The following is a 21,542-nucleotide window of genomic DNA, read 5'->3' as shown; positions in this document are numbered from 1 at the left end:
ACCACTCAATGACTCATGACTGGTTAGTAATGACTGGTTAATGACTAATCAGTCAAGGACTCATGGCCGGTTAGTCATGACTGCTTAGTGACTAACTAGCCATGACTAACCAGTCATGCCTGGTTAATAACTAGTTAGTCATGACTTGTGACTAGTAATGACTAGTTGACTTTCACTCCAGATGTAACGGACGGACGGACGGAGTCATGGCTGCGAGTATGAGCCATTAAAGGCTCATACTCGCCTTTAATTTTAGAAGTATAGAATGTGGTCGCCCAGACTGGCCGATCGACCGTGACCTCTAGGTGCAATCCAGGGCCCGCGCCGAGCGAGACCGAAACTGCCGGTATAAAATCGCTTGTAATTAATTACTGAAGCTGCGAAATGCTGTTCTGACCTCATTTTCATTATTACTTGGCTGTAAGCCTCGTTAAAGGCAATACAACAAACACCTGAAAACTTTGTGTCTCTATCCCTTTAATGTGGCTACGAAAAACGAGAAAAGGAATTGTATAAGAGTAACTTGATGCGTTGCAGTAAAATCGGAAAATCGGAAATGGTGATCTCAGAGTCATTTTTGGCCTTAGCACGAGTTTGAATTGAGTGGAGAAAAAAAAATATTCCATTTTGTTACTCTTTCCGCACCGCATGCATCGACCATTGTTCACCCGCTAAAGATGGATGAGAAAGAAAATTTCAAGCCCTATCGCGCCGCTCATGAACATACTGCGTCATTTCCCTTGAAGCTAGAAAACGAAAGTTTACTTTCTCTTTCTGTTGTCTTTTACAAGCATAGCGGCTATTTTCCAACAGCTTATTGAAATAGCATGCCGTAGACGTTGACAATAGAGACTTTCAGAATAGGGTGACACTGTCGGTTAGGCTCATTAGGGAATAGAGGGCGCCAGTGCGCAGGCGTAGTACAATAACGCCCCTCTGGCGCCACACTGTTCCCCTATGCCCATTACCGATAGCTTCACCCTATTCTAAAAGCCCCCAATGGCTGCTTCCGATAGCATGGCGCGCGCCCTGAAACAAGGCAACTCTCGTGGTTCAACGCTGCCTTTTCGCACAAAGGAAGAGAAATGTTTCATTAAGCAGGCACTCGGTTCTACAGACAATGCTAGCGCTGGAGCAAAGGAGCATTAACGCACAGTTCGCCCTTGCGATTGTTCTGAACCAATTACATAGCCACTGAGCCAAGATTTTCCTATTGTTGTTCAGCAGCACACACCTCCAGCCCTCTAAACAACTCTCCTGACGACAGTACGGCACGTACTGTAAAACTGCAAATGCTTTTCTCTGCATTGCACAGACTTCATTCATATTCAAACTTCATTCAAACTGCAAGTGATTCATTGCACTGCACAAACTACATTCCCTCAAACCCTCTATCAAACTTAAATAATAGTATGTGAGCAGGCCTTTTGACAGAGTGGTATGAGACCAATAGGAAGATTGCGCATTTGAAACGATAACTGCACAGGAAAAATAACCATCAATTTCGAGCTCTGGCACATGTTGAACTTATTTTGAGTTCTATTTATTTATTATTGGAACCTGAGTGCACGTATGCAGAGTTATTCCTTTTAAACATCAAGGTATATTTCTATTGTTTTTATAATCACACTTAGACAGGATTAATATTTTCACAATGAGTCTATCAGTTTCTTGCATTAATACAATGCAAGCGCCAGCGACGAAGCAGTGCTGAAACTTTTGTAACTCTGTGCATCTTTTCGTTGCTTGGGAATTATGAGGTTAACAGAGACTTCCTCCCTCATTACTGACGACATTCTTTTTCGGTTTCAGTAATTAGACGGTCGACTGATAGAGTGTATCCACAAATATGCGAATAAATACGGTACTCAGTTACAGATGGAGTGGCGGCTAACATAAGTGGTATGACCTTTTCCAGCCAGGCGCAAAGACGTCAGCAAATCCACTCCACGCTGGGGGGTTCGCAATGCGAAAGCTTTTTGTCTGCCTGGCTGGTTCTGTCACTGGAGTGAAGAAAACAGTTCCTGCAGTTTCCTATGACAGAGTGGTGCCCATTGTATGTCTAATGTTTAAGACGTCTGCGAATTCATTTTCTTTTTCCTCTTTTGTTAAGACTGCATCCTCATTTCGAACCACCTGCAACACAATTTGAAAAATACAGCTTGTACTGAACACTCGTTCCAAGTTGCAAACCTTCGCAGAGTGCAAAAACTACTTCCTCTCCGGATTAATCCCCCAAAGCTCATGCATTCTGTGCTTTCGTGCCATAGTGCTTCCTCCGTGTGCGCCTAAGTGTGCGCAAATGCTCACCATATAGTGCCTCCTGAGCCGCATCATGAAGAAAGGTCTACACGACTCAACGAAATTTACCTTCCAAGTTCTGTTTATCAAGTAGGTACGTTCAACTATCTTGAGGTTCAACATTACTAGAAAAAATAAGCCCACACTAACCCTTCTTTCAGATATATCTGCTCTTAGTAAGCTATTCTGCGCACTTATTCTTACTCTGAGGCGTCTCTAGGGAGTGGATTTCTTCAACCTCTTCTTATACTCCATTTCATACATAGCAGGCAACGCTTCGGAGGCTACGGAAATAGTACGTCCGCCGAACACATATTACTCCGCCACGTTTCATTCGTCCGTCTCGTAGCCTCGGTTAGCGTCTGGACGAAAACACAGCCCAGTATAAAACGAAGTGGCAGTGAGGCGCTCAGGGCTCGGACCGTCTAGCTAAAATTTTCACTCAGTGGGAACTACTTTTTAGGCGCGGATGGATTAAGGGTGATTCGCCCTGCCCGCCGCGTATCAGGTCACCAAAGTCATTCTTACTTCACGAATTCTCGATGACTCGCAGGAGGAAAACGTGGCAAGAGATTAAACGAAGTCCTGGAGATTGTCATTCACAGCACTTGACATCTGTCACAACGAAATGTGCTTGTGTTCACTTTAGTTGTAAGGCGAACTACTTTTTGGGTGCGGACTTAGCCTGCGAACAGGCGCTCTAGCTTTGGCAGCGTTGCCTGCTAAGTATGAAACGGAGTATAGGTCATGTGCGTCTCTGGGCAACAAAGTTCAAACCAAGTTCAGTAGATTGTTAATCCCGGCCGGTAGCTTCTTTGCCTGTTAACGTAAACAGCACGAAAAACGATGACGATGATGTCGTTACGTGTCCATCCACTTTCATGCTCCTCGCGTTAATCCCTGAAATGAGTTCCGGAGCGCTTCGAACATCTCGGCCAGCTGTAGATTTGGTCAGGTTGGGTAGAGCACAGGGCAACCACATGGAGGGGATTCAAAATTAGGCTTTAAGATTTTTTAAGCAGTAAGCAAGAGCCGCTTTTACACGCAGGTTATGTGTCAAGGCGGACACAACGTGAGAGAATAACTGTTGTCGTTAATATTCATTGTTGTCATTGTCATTTCGCGCCCATTGTCATTGTCATTAATATACAAAAACGACCTAAGATTATTTAATAAATAAAATGTTTTGTGGCGTCCAGGATAAGCATGCACCAACTAGCTTGAAATAATATTCTAGCAATTAATAAAGTTCTGATTGAAAGCAGTGAGCGCGAATTTATATATGGGAAATATCGAGATTGACGTATTTATACACTATTCCAATCGGTAAAATTCTCGCAGTAAGCCCTTATCCCGAGGCATTAATTTCAAAGTTTCCAGATCAGTCCGGATTAATACCAATGCATGCAGTACGGTAGCAATCAGCGCGGAACTCCCACCGGCATGACGTAGATACTGTGTCATTACTAGCATTTAAAGACAGAGCCCATCCAGTGCTATTAAACATAACGGCTTATCCCGTTCCGTTGTGCATCTATTCGGTCATTCACTTTCTTTCGCACGTCACCAGTGATGTCAGCGCGCTATCTTTTTGAAGCACGAAGCCGTGCACTACATGGCGGACACTAACTGTGCTGGAAGCGCTCGCCCAGAAGTTTTGGTAATGGTGCATTTCTATCTGTGAACGTCATTAATCAGCAAGTCAAGCTGATAGCTTATTACAGTCTACCGAAATCGAAGAAACCCCTACACAGCGGCTGCAGCATACCAACATTAATTTTGCACCCATCGTCATTGTCGTCACAAACACGCGTTGTTCTTGTTTTTTAAACAACAAGGTTTGCGCAACGAAGGTGAGAAGACAGAAGTATTCACGAGACACCCGTCACAAAAACAGTGAGGTTCAAGTTTCGTGAAATTAGGTACTTTTTCAAGAATGCGTCGCGATGGGTCGTCAATAATATGCCGCTTGTAGAAGCTCCACCCTGGACTTTGTAATAAAGGACCTATTACCCATCAGCATCCACCCAAGCGCTGTCATACGGCTACACAAGAAAGATATACAGCGTCCACAGAAATTTCGCAGTTAAAGAAAGTTCGCAACGCTCCGGGGGTCGAACCCGCGACCAGGACAAATTTTGCGTCTATAAGCTTTTCCGCCTATGAAGCTCATGCTTCTATTTAGGAATGCGGAAACGACAGTACAACACCTGCAACATGGTAGACGGTGTGTGTGTGTGTGTGTGTGTGTGTGTGTGTGTGTGTGTGTGTGTGTGTGTGTGTGTGTGTGTGTGTGTGTGCGTGTGTGTGTGTGCGTGTTTGTGCGCGTGCGTGTGTGCGCGCGCGTGCGTGTGTGTGTGCGTGTGTGTGTGCGTGTGTGTGTGCGTGTGTGTGTGCGTGTGTGTGCGTGCGTGTGTGTGTGTGTGTGCGTGTTTGTGTGCGCGCGCGTGCGTCTGTGTGTGTGTGTGTGCGCGCGCGTGCGTGTGTGTGTGTGTGCGCGCGCGCGTGCGTGCGTGTGTGTGTGCGCGCGTGCGTGTGTGTGTGTGTGCGTGTGTGCGTGCGCGCGTGCGTGTGTGTGTGTGTGCGCGTGCGTGTGTGTGCGTGCGTGCGTGTGCGCACGTGCGTGTGTGTGTGCGTGTGTGTGTGTGTGTGTGTGTGTGCGTGCGCGCGTGTGCGTGCGTGCGTGCGTGTGTGCGTGTGTGTGTGCGTGCGAGTGAGCGAACAATCTGAAGAAACGAACAAATCAAAGCAAGCGCTGTTTTCTACATCGGGTCCTATACTGCAAAGCTCCTTTTTTTCTTCTATTTCCCATTAAGCTTTCCTTTTGCCAATTTGGTTCTTTTGGCAGCTTCAATGCTTCGAGACTGACCAACTAGGCATAAAGGAAAGGAGAGGAGACAGACACGCCTCACGAGTGAGCCATGGCTTCTTCAACGGCGTGCCACCGTTTGAAGCCCGACTGCTCGTGGAGCTGGACGGTGGCGTTGGCATGCTCGGCGACGAATTTCTTCACGGCGCCCATGACTTATTCGGCGGGCGTGGTGTATACGTACATCATGGAGCTGTACACAGTATCGCGCCAAGACGCCGCCTGGCCGCTATCCATTGTACCATTCAGCCTCAACATTGTCGGTAAGAAACAATGGAAGGCTCACATGTCGCATACAGATAGTTTGGCGTCTTGGCGCTGGCAGCCAATTCTTCTCACTTTTCTTTTGAGTGATTTTCACGATGTCCTTTTTACGGCAAGAACAATTATACGGAGCTCAACCTTTGCCTTCGTGCAACCGTGGTCCGTAGAATTCGGCAGTTGAGCGGAGAAGCACCAATCGGAGTTTGCTCCGGCACACGCCTGCCACGGAAGTTGCCTCCCCCGGAGCACACTCGTGTGGATGCACCTCCGGCCACCTGCCGAACCAGGAGGGTGTTTCAAAGTTGCTCTGACCCCCTTTGATCCCGTAGGGGCTCTGGGTGTGGCTCCCACCCAACGGCATATAAGCGCCACCACCCACCCTCCTGCACCCTTCACTAGTTTCGCCGCTTGCATTGCTGACTAATCTACACACACAGAGACAGAGCAATGCTTCTTCGGTCAGAAGAACGGACCTTGAACTGTCATCTCGGACGAGGTCCGTGCTATAAAGGCTGTAAAAGTGCAGGAAGCGTCTGCATTAAGCAGCCGCAGCCTCCGCCTCAGATTTACAACCAATTACGGCTCTGGCCGAATGGTTTAACTAAGACGTAGCCTGGTTATTGCCGTAATTTGTCTTATCTTGTAATATATATACCGCAATTCGCTACACACTGTTGGAATAACAGCTTTTTAACTGCAAGGCTTTTGTCCCCTTAGTCATCAAAACGAGCCTGGTGATGAATGCAGGAAAAATAGTATATAGTGCGCAAAAGAAAGTTCGAGTGTCACTGACGCAAAAAAAACAACAAATAAATGCAAGTATACGCCTCCCGAATGTACGCGGAGACGCTGCACCGCCATTCCCTTCAAAACGGTGCCAACCGAGCAAAGCCGTAAATGAATAAAAATAAGCATTGCCGCTACTGGGATTCAAACCCGCGGTGGCGTGAACAGGTAAGCTTCGCTGGCCACTGCATGAGAGCACTAGGCTATCGCCGCAGCCGACCACGGCTCACGCTAAGCTGCAACGCACTCTAGCGCTGTGCATTGCACATCATCGTCTGAATCAATTAATACTAATACCAAAATAATATTGTAACGTGGCGGCCAGCCGAAGAATGAGACGTGGTGAACCATGGCTATGAGATGATTTAATGGCCGCTGGCCTAGCGCGGGCGCTCCGTCCCGCGCCACTGCCAGCTTCGTCTTCGTCACACTACCCGGGGCCTCCGAGCGATCGTCCCGATCGGTGACGAACAGACGGCGAAATGGCGATGGTCTTGAGTGAAGAATCGAGCAATATGTAGAAGATGGTGCAGTGCTGGCCGCCACGATGAGAAAGATGAGAGAATGAGTCCCGGTCCACGAAGCACCCGCGCCGTAGGGTGCCAGGAGCTGACGGCCGAGGTCTCTGGACGCACCGAACGGCGGGGGCAGGGGGACGGTGTCTTCACGTTTGGGTCTTGGGTCAGTGGGGTCTTGGGTCGGTGGGGTCTTGGGTCCGTCGGGTCTTGGGTCCGTCAGGTCTTGGGTCGTCCTGTAGTGTGGTCCGGGCGGGGGACGGGGCTGGGGTGAGCGTCGAGGTCGGTTCAGGTCGGGCGGGCTGGGGCACGGCCGTGCGGCGCTGACCAGGTACTCACGGCCGACGTCCACGGCAGGCCCAGGACGCCGAAGCTCCGTGACCAGGATGGCGATGAAGGGATCCCAGCACCTCCACCAAATGTAACGTGGCGGCCAGCCGAAGAATGAGACGTGGTGAACCATGGCTATGAGATGATTTAATGGCCGCTGGCCTAGCGCGGGCGCTCCGTCCCGCGCCACTGCCAGCTTCGTCTTCGTCACAATATCGCCGTCAGACGAGCCGACGAACCAGCAAACCAAAACAATGAGCCTACAGAGACTGAGAGCCGCAGCCGATCACGCCGCGTGTTAAACTTCAACGCACTCTCGCGCTGTGCATTGCACATCGTCGTACTGCCACTAGTTATCGAGTACTACTACTATACGCAAAACAGTTAGCCTACAGAGACTGTGACACCTATATAGCTTCTCTAAAAGTTCGCATTAGAGAGAATTTTAATCGTCCTTAGAATTTTTTGTTTGTTTTTCTCTAAAGACCTGATGCGTTCGAACTTAGCGGTGGGAAGAAATTTACATTCAATTTTTTCGCCAATCAATGCTTCTCTTCCTGCCAAACAAACGCTTAAAAAGACAGCCAGAAAGAGTCAGCAGAAAATCAGTGTTCATTGAGAACAATACTGGACTTAGTTGCCGTCAGTGCACTTACAGACGCGACGACAACACAAATCCGGCGTGCGTACACCCGTGTTGTCGGCTTTATTTTTGTTTCGGAAACAAGCTGTTCACTCTGGCGTTTAAACTACGTCTCAAAGTAACACACGTTCTATGAGGGACGCCATAGTGAAGGGCTCCGGATTAACTTAAATCACCTCGAGTCCTTTAACGTGCGCTTACATCGCACAGTATAATGGCGCCTTTTGAGTTTCGCTTGTATCGAAACATATGCACGCCGCGGCCGGGACTGAAACCGAGTATTCCGGCTCAGTAGCCGAGCAACCTAACCATTTAGCCACCGTGGCGTCGCAAGTAATTCTTGATAACATTTGTGGGTCGCTGGACTTTCCACAAGCTGTGTCCGTTCCTCTAACGTTCCTCTGCCATGCAGCGCCCCTGGCGGCTATCATCGTGAAGAAGATCGGCATCCGCCCGGTGGCTGTGGCTGGAGCGGTGATCAGCTCGGTGTCAGTTGCCCTCTGCTTCTTTGCACCAAATGTTACGTACCTCTCTGTTTTTCTTGGAGGATTTTACGGTGAGTGACCGCTAGCAGAAATATAAGTGCATCAACGCTTTCGCCTAACATGGGTTAGAAAAGTACCTTGGATGTTATTGTTTATTTAATTAGCTTGTTGTTTATATACTTTATTCACTTATTTCATTATTTTCAGAGTCCGAGGAGGTTAAAGAGCGGAGTGGGTTACGCACAAAAAGAATAAGTATACAAAATAGCGGGAAATGTAAATACGAAAGGTCCGCGCCAAAATGTGAGTTAGTTACACCAAGAGTGCAGATAAATAAGTAGCAGAAAGTACAAACTGCAAAAAAGTTTGGACATTTAACTATGAAAGTAAAAGTGGAAAGCGTAAAAACATAGCTGGCTATCAGACCGAAAAAATAAAAATAGAACATTATAATATTGAAGCTCGTAAAAGCACCAGACAACCATGTGCCTCCACCACTGGCCATGAAAACACAGCAATAAAGGAAAAGAACTTTGGAACAGTATGGGTTTAACTGCAAAATTTATACAAAAAAAAGCAAGATGTACAGTAGCAAGAGTTTTATATGCTCAAGAGTATAGCAAGTTGTTTAGCGCAAATTTGAACTCAGAATGATCAATATTGTCACGTTGTAGTGACGGCAGTCCAGCGGTCAGGACGACACCAACCAGTCTTGGAAACGAAGCTCTTTATTTGGGCTGACTTGCGCCCGCAAAAGAACTGAATCACTCGGCGGCGGCGTAAGCAACAAGCGTGCTCGTCGGTCGTCGAACTACGAATCCCCGCTGCTCGCGGCATCGTTCAATTTAAAGCCGGCAAGGAAACTTCGAGATAACAGGTCGAGGTCATCTAGAGTAATCTAGAAACACGTAGATGCAGCTGTTCATGGCTGTGAACAATCGAGATTAGTCCGGTCGCTTCTCGCGTCACGAACAAAAATGATAACACCCCTTTTCTGCGGCCTTGCGCGAAGGAATGTTGGCTACATGATCTACATCCGTCTTGCAAGATAGATGTGACGCAATAAGTATGCTTGAATATTTGTCACAGGGCACAGATTCAAGATAACTCTTCTTAAACCGGTACATACGAAGTATAGAATTACGGCGAGAGGCACTTGTTTATGTTCAGTTCCATTGTTTGCAGGTTCGCACCATTGAAAGTATGCATATAGTCATAAAGTTACTACCGAAAAAATATGTGTGCCACACATGTGAGTAAAAAGACAGCATGGAAAACGTCACACACCATACATATGTATGGTGTGAGATCTTGGAATCTATTTCGTTACTCTTAAGGACCAGCGGTAATCTTGCCTTCGCATTACGCGCCCTGCCCAAGCCCATTTCTTCCTCTTGATTTCCACTAGGATGTCATTAACCCGCGTTTGCTCCCTGACCCACTATCCTCTCTTCCTGTCTCAACGTTTTCATGTCCCTAAGGCAACTATACAACAACAACCAGTACTCGTTTCTGTGCCATTCCAGGCATTGGCAGCGGCATGCTGGTCATTCCGAATGCAGTCTGCGTCAACACCTGGTTCGACCGGAAGCGGGCTAGCGCAAGCGGACTCGTCCACGCGGGAACGACGCTCAGCGCCTTCGTCTTCCCCACCCTGTTCAGGTACTGCGCGGACGCCTTCGGACTCAGGGGTGGCTTCCTTATACTCGGAGCCATCATGATGAACGCGACCGCGTTCTCTCTCGTGGTCCGCTCACCGCCCTGGACCTCGACGCGCGGCGAAGACAAGCAGGCTCCGAAACCGCTGCAGGAGCCCGGCCGAAGTTCCGCCTCGGCGGGCCTGGTACGAGCCGCAGCCGGTAGACGGAGACACTACAGCTCGTTCACCTCGGTCAGTGAAAATGCCAAGCTTGGTAGAGACAACCAGGCTTTCGATGTCCGCCCGGAACCATTCGAAGTCAACCGACTAAGCAAGGTGCCCCTGAGAACAAAAGACGCCAGTACTGGAACCCTAAATGATGCCAGCACGGTAAGTCGGTCGTCAAAAAAGACGTAGCCATTTTCCTTGAATCACGGCTGGTGACCTTGCGTAATGGCTAGAACCACTCAGGTGTGGTTTTCTTCTTGGAATAACTCGGATAATGATTCGACCATGCTAAACAGGTTGCATTTGTTCGTGGAACAAAAAAGTACGAAAAATTCCACTCGAGGCAATCGGCGCTCGCGTAAATCATTCACGGGACGTAATGGTACATCTCGAATTCCGGCTCTGTTCGATTCAGCTTGTTATTTTATAGAGGGGGCCGTGGTGCGAGCTTAGACACCATAAAAAAATCAAGCCAAATAAAGATTAAAGACCCTACGCTTTGACATCCAATTTTTTATAACAACTTCACGTATAACATCGCTAGGCAGGAGGTTAAGAGCGCAAGTTGTACAAAAATTATTATTGAAGGCCCCTTCCTCATGAATGTTTGCATGTACACATACGTAAAAACGCTGTGGGTATGGTTCACGTACCCTGAGCCCTTTTTTCTGAAAGCGAATGGACGATTCCTAAAGGTTTCTTCAGGTTCCTTTTATTGTGCAAGTTTTCCCAGGAAACGCTTTAGCGCAAATAGGGCGTATGCTTTACCTCACTACTATCCTGCCGTTGAAGTTCCCACAGCTGCTGCCAGCCAGTTAGCGGCGCTATTACTCCTACTACGCGGCCTTCAACCTCTGTGGAAGAACGTCAGTAGGTGCGCAACTAATTCGGCTAATTAAAACGATGCAGAACAGCCACTGCGCTTTTAACCGGCTGACTAGCGAAAGAAGTGGATTCATCTTCCTCATCACCGTCAGCCTAACCAAGCCCTCTTCAGGACAAAGGTCTCTCCCATATATGCCCAATCAACCCTGTCGTGTGCCATATACGGCTGCCTTATCGCCGCAAACTTTCTAAGCTCATCCGGACACCTGACTTTCTGCCGCCCCGTGCTGCTACGCTAGCCTTATCTGGGAATCCAGATCGTTACCCTTAACGACCATCGGTTATCTTGCCTCCGCTATACAAGCCCTGCCCATGCCCATTTGTTCTTTATTTCAAGTGGAATATCATTCACTCGCGTTCCCTCTCTGACCCAGTCTGACCTCTTCCCCTCTCTTAACGTTACACATATCCTTTTCATAGCCCGCTGCCTTGTACTCAGTTCAAGTCTAACTCTTTTCGTTAGCCTGCAATTTTGTGCCCCATAAATGGTTACTGGAGAAGATACAGCTGTTATGTACTTTTCTCTTGAGGGATACCAGGAGAAGGCCGTTTATATTCTAATACCACCTGCAAAATTCACTCGGTCCCATTCTTATTCTCCTTGTTATTTTTTTCTGGTGTCCTGGATCTGCGGCCACTACGTGCCCTAAGTAGATGCGGTGGTTTATCAGGACTTAACGTCCCAAAGCGACTCAGGCTATGAGGGACGCCATAGTAAAGGGCTCCGGAAATTTCGACCACCTGGGGTTCTTTAACGTGTACTGGCATGCACAGCACACGGGCTTCTAAAATTTCGCCTCCAGTGAAATTTGATCGCCGCAGTCAGGATCGATCCTGCGTCTTTCGGGTCAGCAGCCAATCGCCATAACCACTGAACCACCGCGGCGGCCCCAAGTACATGTGTTTTATTACCACTTGCAACATTTCGCTACCTATTGTAAAGCTCTGGTTCCTTTTGAGAGTGCTGAAGATCGTTTTCATTTGCTGAATAGTAACTTTCAGACCTACCGTTTACTGAGATATCTTCGATTACCTCTCACTCCCAACTCCTCCCAATCCAGGCCGTTATATACCCCTCTAAAAAAATATTACAAAGGTGCTATCTCCGTTCTCTAATACGCATTAATTTTCTTTGCGCAACCTTAAACGCCTCAGTACGCGTTGTATATTTCCACTCCAGCGCCAACAGAATGTGAGACAGTGCAACACACCAGCTTTGCAGTTTGCCGTGCGAACCCCTTCTTCAGTCTATGATGACATGTTGCCAACAATGTTAAGCTTCATAGATGCAACAGTAAAATTGTCCGAAAGATGCGATGCAGCGTTCTAGCTTTTACACTTTAGACTGACAGATTGGTATATCGTTGTCTCCTTTTTCATGTTCTTTTCTACTGTGACAAGGATCCAAGCTGTGTGCACGGCTGCGAGAACCACAGATATGGAACAGGGTGTGAACTTCCTGACGTTCTCCAGTCTTCGCGTCCAGAACTCGTGGCCATCGAATGCCCCGACACCATCAGCGATGACAGGTCGAACGCTCGGTCCGTCTTACGCAGGAAAAACATGCAACTATCGCATTCAGTGGACAGCACTTGGTCAGAAACCTCATGTTACAGCCGCATAGCGGAATATGGCGACAGCACTGATCATCGGTTGGGCGTCGGTTGCGCCAAACAAGACGGAAGTGAATTCTGCTCTGTCAAGAGGCCGCCGCCGTTTGAAAGTTCCGAAAGTAATGTGGAGCAGACTGGTCTGTGCACTACCCTGTTCATGCTAGTGTGTGTGACATTCGTGGTTGTGATGAACACGCTGATGATGTTCATGACGGTGGTAATGGACTTCGCCGCGGACCGTGGCATCCCTCTTAAGAAAGCAGTGTACCTCATCTGCGGGTTTGCCGCGGCAGACATCGTCGGCCGCCTCGGCTGCGGTTGGGCTGCCGACGGTGATCGTGTCTCGCACAAGACCATCGTAGGCGTCTGCTGCTTGCTGCTGGGCGTCTGCTTTGCGGTAAGCTGACTCTACAATGATTATTATGAACTTTTCTTCGTCCCAGAGATGCTGCCTTGCTTGCAGTATCTTCGTCGATCTGTGTAATACCCGCCCCCATACCACACGCTTTACTATCGTGCTCAGGTGATGGCATGCGTACAGCAAGTGGGGAAGAGAGAAAGGGCAACGGCTCATTTTCAACGCACCACTAAGCGTCGCTGATGTCCTACGCTAGAGTCGCCAAGCCCAACTGGCCCGTCAGCTAGTCCCAGGCTAGCCATGCCCACCACGTCGGGGGAAAGGGCTTGCATAATGGGGAACTTGAACGCAGTGAGGCCTGAGAAAAGGGAATGCCACATATGAGCGTAAGGATCGGGGAAATTCGGACATCCAAAAAAACGGAGACGTTAGAGCAGGAAACGGGTAAGGAAGAGGAGTATATCGAGGTGGATGTGGCGAAGAATGCGACAAGAGATTTCTCACGCACGCAGTGCAAAGAAATTTTCTATTGTTATCATAATGAACATATATTTTGTGTTTGCATAAAATAGCAGTGTCCCACATTAATTGATCGATAAGGCCGAGGGACCTCAGGCGCGCGGTCCTGAAGTTAGCTGGCAAAGTTACGAATCACATCACTGCCTAGAATCACAGCATAAGACTACATAATACACTGAATAACGCTGCACATAGCAAGATGATATTTTATCATATTAAACAGCGTGCACTTTGAACGTTCAATTGCCAATGCGCGTACTATGTACACGTTAATACAGTCTTAACGCAGTCAATAGAAATGTAATGTGAATTCTAAAGAAAGTTAAGCATTTTTGTTAGAACTTTCAGATGCAGGTAAGAGATTGCGGTGTGTGTCCATTCCTTTGTGCTCTGTCTTAGCGCTGTGCCTGGAAACTACGCTCTCAATTCACCCACTCACTCAGCCAATTTGCAATCCTCAACGATTACTTAATACTGCAGCAGTAGTAGCAACGAAAAAGGCAAGAAAAATACGCATACACTGGCGCTGACTGCAACACCTGACGCATTTTGAAACCGAACCGCTCCATGGGCCTCAATACAATTTCCGACACTGTTGGACAGGTCTTCGTGCGGGATCAAATAATACAAGTTTTTTACATCCACAGAAAAGGCTAAAAAACTGTCGCTATGCCAGCCTTTTAGATACTCAATAACCTACTCGTAACTTTCCGTTTGAAAAGGGTCGTCAGTCGTTTTATGTTTTCAGTGTACAGTATGGATATACGGTAAAGACTGGCGACGTTTCCGGTTTGCAGGTGCTGCCCTTTCTCACTACATACCTGTCGATAGCGGTGGCCATCGCGATGATGGGCGTAGCCATCGGCAACTGTGCGGCCCTCTTCACGGTCGTCCTGAGCGACGCAGTTGGCGTGAAGCTAATTCCGACCGCCATGGGCATCGTCGGCTTCTGCGCGGGCATCACCGCCCTCGTCAGGCCGTACATCATCGGTGAGTACTCAGCCTCCGAACCTGACCGCGCACGACTCGTCCTGATTCTATTCTCTGCCACGGATGTTTCGCACTGAGCACAGAATACCACCATCAGGGTCTACAGGACTAGATCTCAGATGGGTTTGGGGTTGTCTCATACGAATCTGCACTGTGAGGCATGTCCCATCTATTCTCTTCTGCTGACTACTCTTTCTTTATACAGTCTTGTCTGCATGCGGCAGTGATGGTGGCCACCTTGATGTCTGCCGACAGGCGCATGTCCTGTCCTCGTTTTCCTTTATCCACTTACTACAATTACGACTGAAGTTAGAAATCTTTAATACGCACTCCTCCACCACTCATTAAGTGTATCAGTGGTCATACACTTGGCACACGTCGTGTTCACAGTCAGCGGAGCCTGTGGATATGGCTGTGGGCCATGTCCAGCCGTCACACCTAGGTAGCTCGACCGTTCATTCAACATTACGCTGAGTTCAGCAAAACAGTGAACCTGAAAGGCAGCTTTTGTTCACCACGCATCCCACGCGCTCATGAAAGTGCGTCCACGAAACTGGACTGACCGTTATTTGAATTTTCGGCCAGAGTGCCCAGTTGTTTAGCGGCACCGAAAAGAGGCGTGACAGAGGTGCTGCAGACAAGCCGTACTCAGATTAAGTGATGGTGTGTCACGTCACAGTCTGCGGACAAAACCGCTGGTCGAATATCCTCGGATATCCTAGCAACTGGGACAAGTGCCATGACGACTAAACACCCCTGATGAATAATTTCTGATGTTTGTTAGGTCGCCAAGATTCACCTCAGTCCCAGTCTTTAGCACCTGTAAACATGGAAATAAAATGCGTTGCATCTTTTCAAGCGATACTCCATACATTTTGTTTTTAAATTTTATCCTAGTGAACGTTATCCGTGTTAGAGCGTCTTGCACACCTCCGTGTACATGCATTTCGGTGTTCACTTACTGTAGACGTATGCGCGTAGACGTGCACTGCAAGATCAACTATGATAGTGCACTTGCGCTTGCGCGCTTTGTAAGCAGTCTGTAGCGAGTCACCATAAGCTGGCTTAAATTAAAAGCACATCGTGTGCTCTACGCGCCAGCCAAGTGCTTATTTCCTCCACAAAGTAATTTTCATTGCCGGATTTACAGCCCACTCCCTTCGCGAACTTTTTCTCTGGGCAGATCTTTTATAAAACACTACTGAGCATCGCATAATGTGACGAGTATTTTATTACAAAGCCGGTCCAGCTGAAGCAAGTAAATAAGATATATATTTGTAACAGCACGCAGCATCAGCATGCACGTGCCTTGCATTGTTCTACAGCGCTGTTTTTTAATTGATCAGCGGCGAACCAAACAGATTTCATCTTAATGCTCTGGTAAACTGTCATGGAAACTGGCGCTGCGACAGCAACATACTTGCCACAAATGAAAGTAACCAGATTCATTCTAGTTCTGCACCAGTTTGTGTAGCAAGCAGACGCCACACAAGTGTTTCAAAGTTCCGGTATTCAATTCCCATTCTTTTTTCCTATTTTTTTTCAGTAATGCGGAAAAGACAAATTTGTGAATTATTATTTGATGTTCAAAAAGGTGGAGAGACTGCAGGAAGATGCGCAACTGCTTGCCGTATCTTCATTTTATACAACACAAATTCCCCAACGAAGGCGGGTTGCTTCCCGGCAGAGACCCATATGAGACCAGTTAGATCCCACTTGGCCTCAGACAAAACCCAGCTGCCTTCTATCCTGTTTCCAACATGAAAGCGTTGATTCCAGCTGAGTTGATACCAGTTACGCCCAGTTGACCCAGGGGAATATTTTCACCTGGGTCCTTTTGTGTCCTTCATCTCCCCTCTTCCTTCTGGAGAAGGCAAACGTTGTGCCTCTTTTGGTAGCAGGTGCCAGCTTATTCCTTTTCCTTTTTCCACTTTCCTCTGTTTGTTTTCATGCTTGAAACGAAGACACAAAATCAAAATGTATAGTGCTATTGTAAACGTAACGTATGCAACAAACACGAACAACCATCGGGGCTGTTCAACTTACGTATTCGCTCACGTGCCTGCGAGTACCATACTTCGATACCTTGGTCAGAAACGGTTACTTCGCTCAAATAATTGTTCGATTCTACTTTCTTTTTTGCCATGAGGTATGGGATGGGAGCAACAGCTGTCTAATTATAACCGTGTAGCTGCGAAAAACGTCGGCACCCTCCGGCACAGCTAAGTGTTGTCCTTGATTAAAGTTGTCCAAGCTGTGTATATTGCCTTTGATGACGACTCTTCTCCAGAAAAAAAAAATGGTCTTTTTTTTGGGCCTTACATCAGCGCCCTTTTTTGTTTCTTTCCAGGCTACTTTCGCGACCAAGCCGGCAGCTACGACAACATGCTTCAGGCCATGGGATACGCCGTGATCGCCGTGGGAATCACTATACTACTTCATCGCGTCTTCGAGGTTACGCGTGAACGAGAAAGCTGGGCACTGCAGCCATGCGCCGATTAATGGGAACAGTGTATTTACAGAAACGCCAGGGGCTTCAAATCAAGGAAAGAACCCAGCACGTTCGTGTCGGGAAATTGTGCGCGCTTCGGCGCTTCTTCGAATATATCGTAACTTTTCCAGTAAAGATACCAGTGCGATAATGGCGCTTCTGCGAACGCTGGCGTTGCATAGAGGCTAACGATAAGCCCGAACCTCAGTTCACAGCGAGGCTTGCGGCACGCTTTTTGCCAGGGGTCTTCTGCGTGCAAAATAGTTCTCCACGGCACCATTTGACACCCTTGGTGTTATTAGCCACAAGACTGGGAACATTACAAGACTGGCCACAGTAGCCAGGTGGTTGCGCATCCTATTTTCTTCCTAAAGGCTTCGGCCTGCCCTACATGCCGTACCTTGTCAACTAACCACAACGGTTCTGTCTGGGAAATGGCCCGAACTCCGTGGTTCGAAGCCCTAAAAAAACCACTCGGTGGCGTTGGCTTTGATCTCAGGCCATTATACACCGAGCCAAATTCAAGTGGCGTTATTCCTCACGACAAGTCGTCGCTTCAAGTATCAATCATGCCTGATTCCACGGTGCTGTTGTCGAAGTTAGCCAGAGTTGTAACCAGAGTAGGCTCACATCGCTCAGAGTTTCACTTCCCATGCCGAAGACGTGATAAACTGCTCTTTTTATTCCCTGCATTCCTCTCCCTAAACAGCATGCGACGAGCCTTTCGCCATCTCTTTGTTTTTTTCTCGCGCACCCTTTTTCATAACTGCCTTACAATGGCAACGAGGTGAATTAACACTAGTCAACAACACCTTGCTTCGTCACTGCGAGTTCTTGAGCGGAAGCGCACGTTTTTACCAAACCCTGAAAGCATTTCTTCTAAAACTCTACGAGGCACAAAAAAAATGTATAGTAAAGACCGATCCTGAATGTCACCTACAGAGCTCCAGGGCCGCAGTTCCGTCATGAAAATATATTGTTTGAATAAAATATTGCCACATTCCTGGACATTCTCGTGGCGCCGTCTTCAGTTTTCCCGCCTTGGGGACCTGCCTCTGAATTCGCCAGAGGTCGACGGGCGGCTGGGAGAAGAGAATCTCCTTGGCGATGGGGATCGAGACTGGCGTCGCGGCACGGTCTGAGCCTGCAAGTTGGACGTCAGGTACTGCTCAGTCTCCTGGGGTCGCTCGCCGTAGCGTGGTCGAGGAGCGTCTTAAGCAAAATCCCTGAAACCCATCCGACGGTAGGGGCAGTGGCGCAGGATGTGGCCGGGCTCACCGCAGTGGTAGCAGAGTGGCCGATTCCTCGGCGTTCACCACATGTCCGCTTTACACATGGCGGGCCGGAATTCCTGCGGCACGGTGGTGGCCACAGTTGGACGTGGGTACTGCACAGCCGGCACAGGTGAAAAAGCATGTGCCACTGCCGCAGACCGTCGAAGTGCCTCGCTGTAGGTCATGATGTAGGGTTGCGGCTCCGGAACAACTGGTGCTGGCTGCACCACTCGACGGATTTCATCCCGTACCACGTCCGACAGTGCGGCGACGCTGGCCTGTGGAGCTTCGAAGCGAAGTTTCGCGAGTTCTTCGCGAATGATGCTCCTTACAAGCTCTCGAAGATCTTCAGGGGGCAGCGTCGTAGGCCGATCACCATCTCGACGGGTGCGCACGGTGAAGAGCTTAGTATAGAGAGAGAGAGAAGGTAGAGACGAGTGAGCTGCTAGCGGGCGTGGTACGGCTTCATTCGTGCGACATGCACAACTTCGGACGTTGGTCGTCTAGAGGAACGAACAGTTCCTTGAGGCAGAACTTCATAGTTTACCTCGCCGAGTTGGCGTAACACTTTATAGGGGCCAAAGTACCGCCGAAGCAGCTTTTCAGAGCGCCCTCTTTGACGGACTGGGCTCCACACCGAACATGTTCTCCGGGCTGGTAAGTGACATCCCTGTGGCTGTGGTTGTAATGGCGAGCGTCTTTTTCTTGTTGATGCCGGATATGCTGCCGAGCAAGTTGGCGGGCGGCCTCGGCTTCGTGAACAAAGCGGTCGGGTCCACGACAGTGGAGTTTTCACTACCAGGAAGCAGCATTGCATCGAGCATAGTCATGGCCTCGCGACCATGGACTAAGCGAAACGGTGTGAAGTGAGTCGTCTCTTGCAGCGCAGTGTTATATGCGAAAGTAACGTAAGGGAGTACTGCATCCCAGTTGCGGTGGTCGTCGTCGACATACATGGAGATCATGTCGGCGATCGTCTTATTTAGGCGCTCAGTGAGTCCATTAGTTTGGGGGTGATAAGCTGTTGTTCGTCGGTGACTCGTGCCGCTGAGTCGCATAACTTCCTGTGTCAGCGCCGAGGTAAAGGCCGTTCCTCTGTCAGTTATAACGACCGTGGGTGCGCCATGACGAAGCACGATGTTGTGCATGAAGAAGGTGGCAATTTCCGCAGCTGTTCCACCGGGAAGAGCTTTCGCCTCACAGTATCGACTGAGGTAGTCAGTGGCGATCACAATGTACCGGTTACCCAGCGAAGACTCCGGAAAGGGGCCGAGTAAATCCATGCCGACTTGGTAGAAAGGAACTTGTGGTGGATTAATAGGCTACAATAGGCCGGCCGGCTTAGTCGACGACGTCTTGCGACGTTAACACTCGCGACAAGTTCGGACGTAGCGTTTCACAACCTCCGCGAGCTTGGGCCAGTAATACTTTTGCCGTATGCGTGCCAACGTTCGGGAGAAACCAAGGTGACCAGAGGAAGGGTCATCGTGGCACGCCTGCAAGACTTCATCGCGAAAGGCATTAGGTATAACGAGCAGATAGACAGCCCCCGTCGACCTATAGTTCTTTTTGCACAGGATGCCCTCCCGTAAACAGAATGATGACAGGCCGCATGAAAAGATGCGGGGCGGAGTCTGAGCGCTTCCTTCGAGATAGTCAATCAGGGACCGTAATTCAATGTCGTCTCGTTCGCGTTGAGCCAGGGCGGACGCGGAGATGACCCCAAGGAAAAGAGAATCGTCGTCGAGGTCCGCGGTGTTGGCTGGAAGTGGGGCACGGGACAAACAATCTGCATCACTATGCTTTTGCCCTGATTTATACACGATGCTCCTTACAAGCTCTCGAAGATCTTCAGGGGGCAGCGTCGTAGGCGTGCAGATTTTAGCGGCTGCCATACTATCCTGCCGGCCGGCCATACTGCGCACCGCGTTCCTGCAAGGAGCGTTCCATGCTCACTGCCTCCCTCGTCAAATCGGCCACGGTCCTTGGGGGGTCGCGGACAAGTCCAGCAAACAGCTGCTCCTTAACACCCCGCATTAGGTGTCGCAATTTCTTGGCTTCGGCCATAGCAGGGTCGGCTCGACTGAAGAGGCGCATCATGTCCTCAACGAACATGGTGGCGCTCTCATTTGGCTGCTGCGACCTCGAGTGCAGAGCGACTTCCGCCTTCTCTTTTCGTTCACTGGTGCCGAATGTCGCCAGCAGCTCGCGACGAAAAACCTCCCAGGTGGCAAAAGAGGTCTCGTGGTTCTCGAACCAGATCTTTGCCGAGTGCTCTAGTGCGAAGTAAACGTTCCTCAACTTCCGCTCACCGTCCCACTGATTGAAGGCTGCCACACGGTCGAAACTGGCCAACCAATCTTCAACGTCCTCGAACACCGTGGAACGTCGGCGGTGACCTGGGCGCGTGGAGTACGAACGGAGCGTCAGCTCCAAAACGTTGAGTGGTCTGGCTACCAGTGGTTTATGTCATATCTCTTAAAGCCGCTGAACTGTGGCTGCAGGCCTCGCAGGCGGCGGCTCGCTTTGTGGACGGGGGTTGTGTCCACGCACTGAGAGCTGGCTTCAAAGGTGTCTTCAGAGGCAGTGTACATGGGACGTTACCCAGCCGGCTCCACCAAATATGTCACGGCTAGACAGTCGGGACAGCCAGGTCACGTTTTACTGAGCAGCGCAAGGCAGCAGCGAACTCCCGAGCGGAACCCGAAGAAGAGACGGCGAAGAAGCACTGCCCGCCACCATGGCTAAGGCTAGCCAGGATGGCGGTTAAGGCAGTTCGGCCGGGAGACGGCGCCACGATAATGTCCAGGAACGTGGCAATATTGTTGCGAGGAATTCCACGGAAATATTTCTTTTTCGTTGTCGTACAAAAAGAATCATTTAGGTGGCCACGTCCACCAGTGCCATTTTCAATAAAACCAGTTGTGAAAATGGCGCGCTCGCTGCGTCTTTTTCCTCCGCCTACGTTAAGTTTGCACTCACAAAACATCACGAAATTTATGGGAAACTGTCTACCCTTATGACCGGAGTCCCTATTGAAAGTTCGTTCCTGGAATTTTTTGTTTCGCTTGAATAACGAGGGCCAATATCTTTGCAAAGAAAAACTCTTGCTGGGATTTCCTTCCCCTTTCATATATTGAAGGCATATTTAACTGCCTTTAGGTGACAGCCGTTTGGCAACTGCTTTTGGTTTGTCTTTATAAATTTCCCAGGAGATGAATTAACACTTCGCACTACTTAAAATCGAGGCAAAAAAAAAAATGGCTGAGGCTTAACTTGGTTAAGCCTGGAGAATGCGAAGCATCATCGTGTCGCGTAATTTGGAGGCGCACAACCACAGCGACGGCGCGAG

General features: G+C 49.0%; 1 protein-coding gene across 2 annotated transcripts; it reads left to right on the top strand.

Annotated features, from left to right (window-relative positions):
* Positions 1-2,098: 2,098 nt before the first annotated feature.
* Positions 2,099-20,863, top strand: LOC149334138 (monocarboxylate transporter 9-like). 2 transcript variants are annotated; one of them, XM_089555032.1, is made up of 7 exons: positions 2,099-2,395; positions 5,150-5,433; positions 8,121-8,264; positions 9,720-10,222; positions 12,347-12,955; positions 14,233-14,425; positions 16,776-20,863. In XM_089555032.1, exons 2-7 carry the CDS (start codon positions 5,223-5,225, stop codon positions 16,925-16,927), a joined length of 1,812 nt encoding a protein of 603 aa, XP_089411158.1. In that variant the 5' UTR covers positions 2,099-2,395; positions 5,150-5,222; the 3' UTR covers positions 16,928-20,863. The 2 variants fall into 2 exon arrangements, with proteins under 2 accessions (XP_089411158.1, XP_089411157.1); XM_089555031.1 differs by having other exon boundaries at positions 2,100-2,391.
* The last annotated feature ends 679 nt before the right edge of the window (positions 20,864-21,542 follow it).

Source organism: Amblyomma mixtum, chromosome 8 (genome assembly GCF_055824585.1).
Source record: "Amblyomma mixtum isolate Tamu chromosome 8, ASM5582458v1, whole genome shotgun sequence".
In the NCBI taxonomy this organism is placed as follows: Eukaryota; Metazoa; Arthropoda; class Arachnida; order Ixodida; family Ixodidae; genus Amblyomma; species Amblyomma mixtum.
The sequence above is the reverse complement of the archived record's forward strand: the minus strand, read 5'-3'. Positions and strand labels throughout refer to the sequence as shown.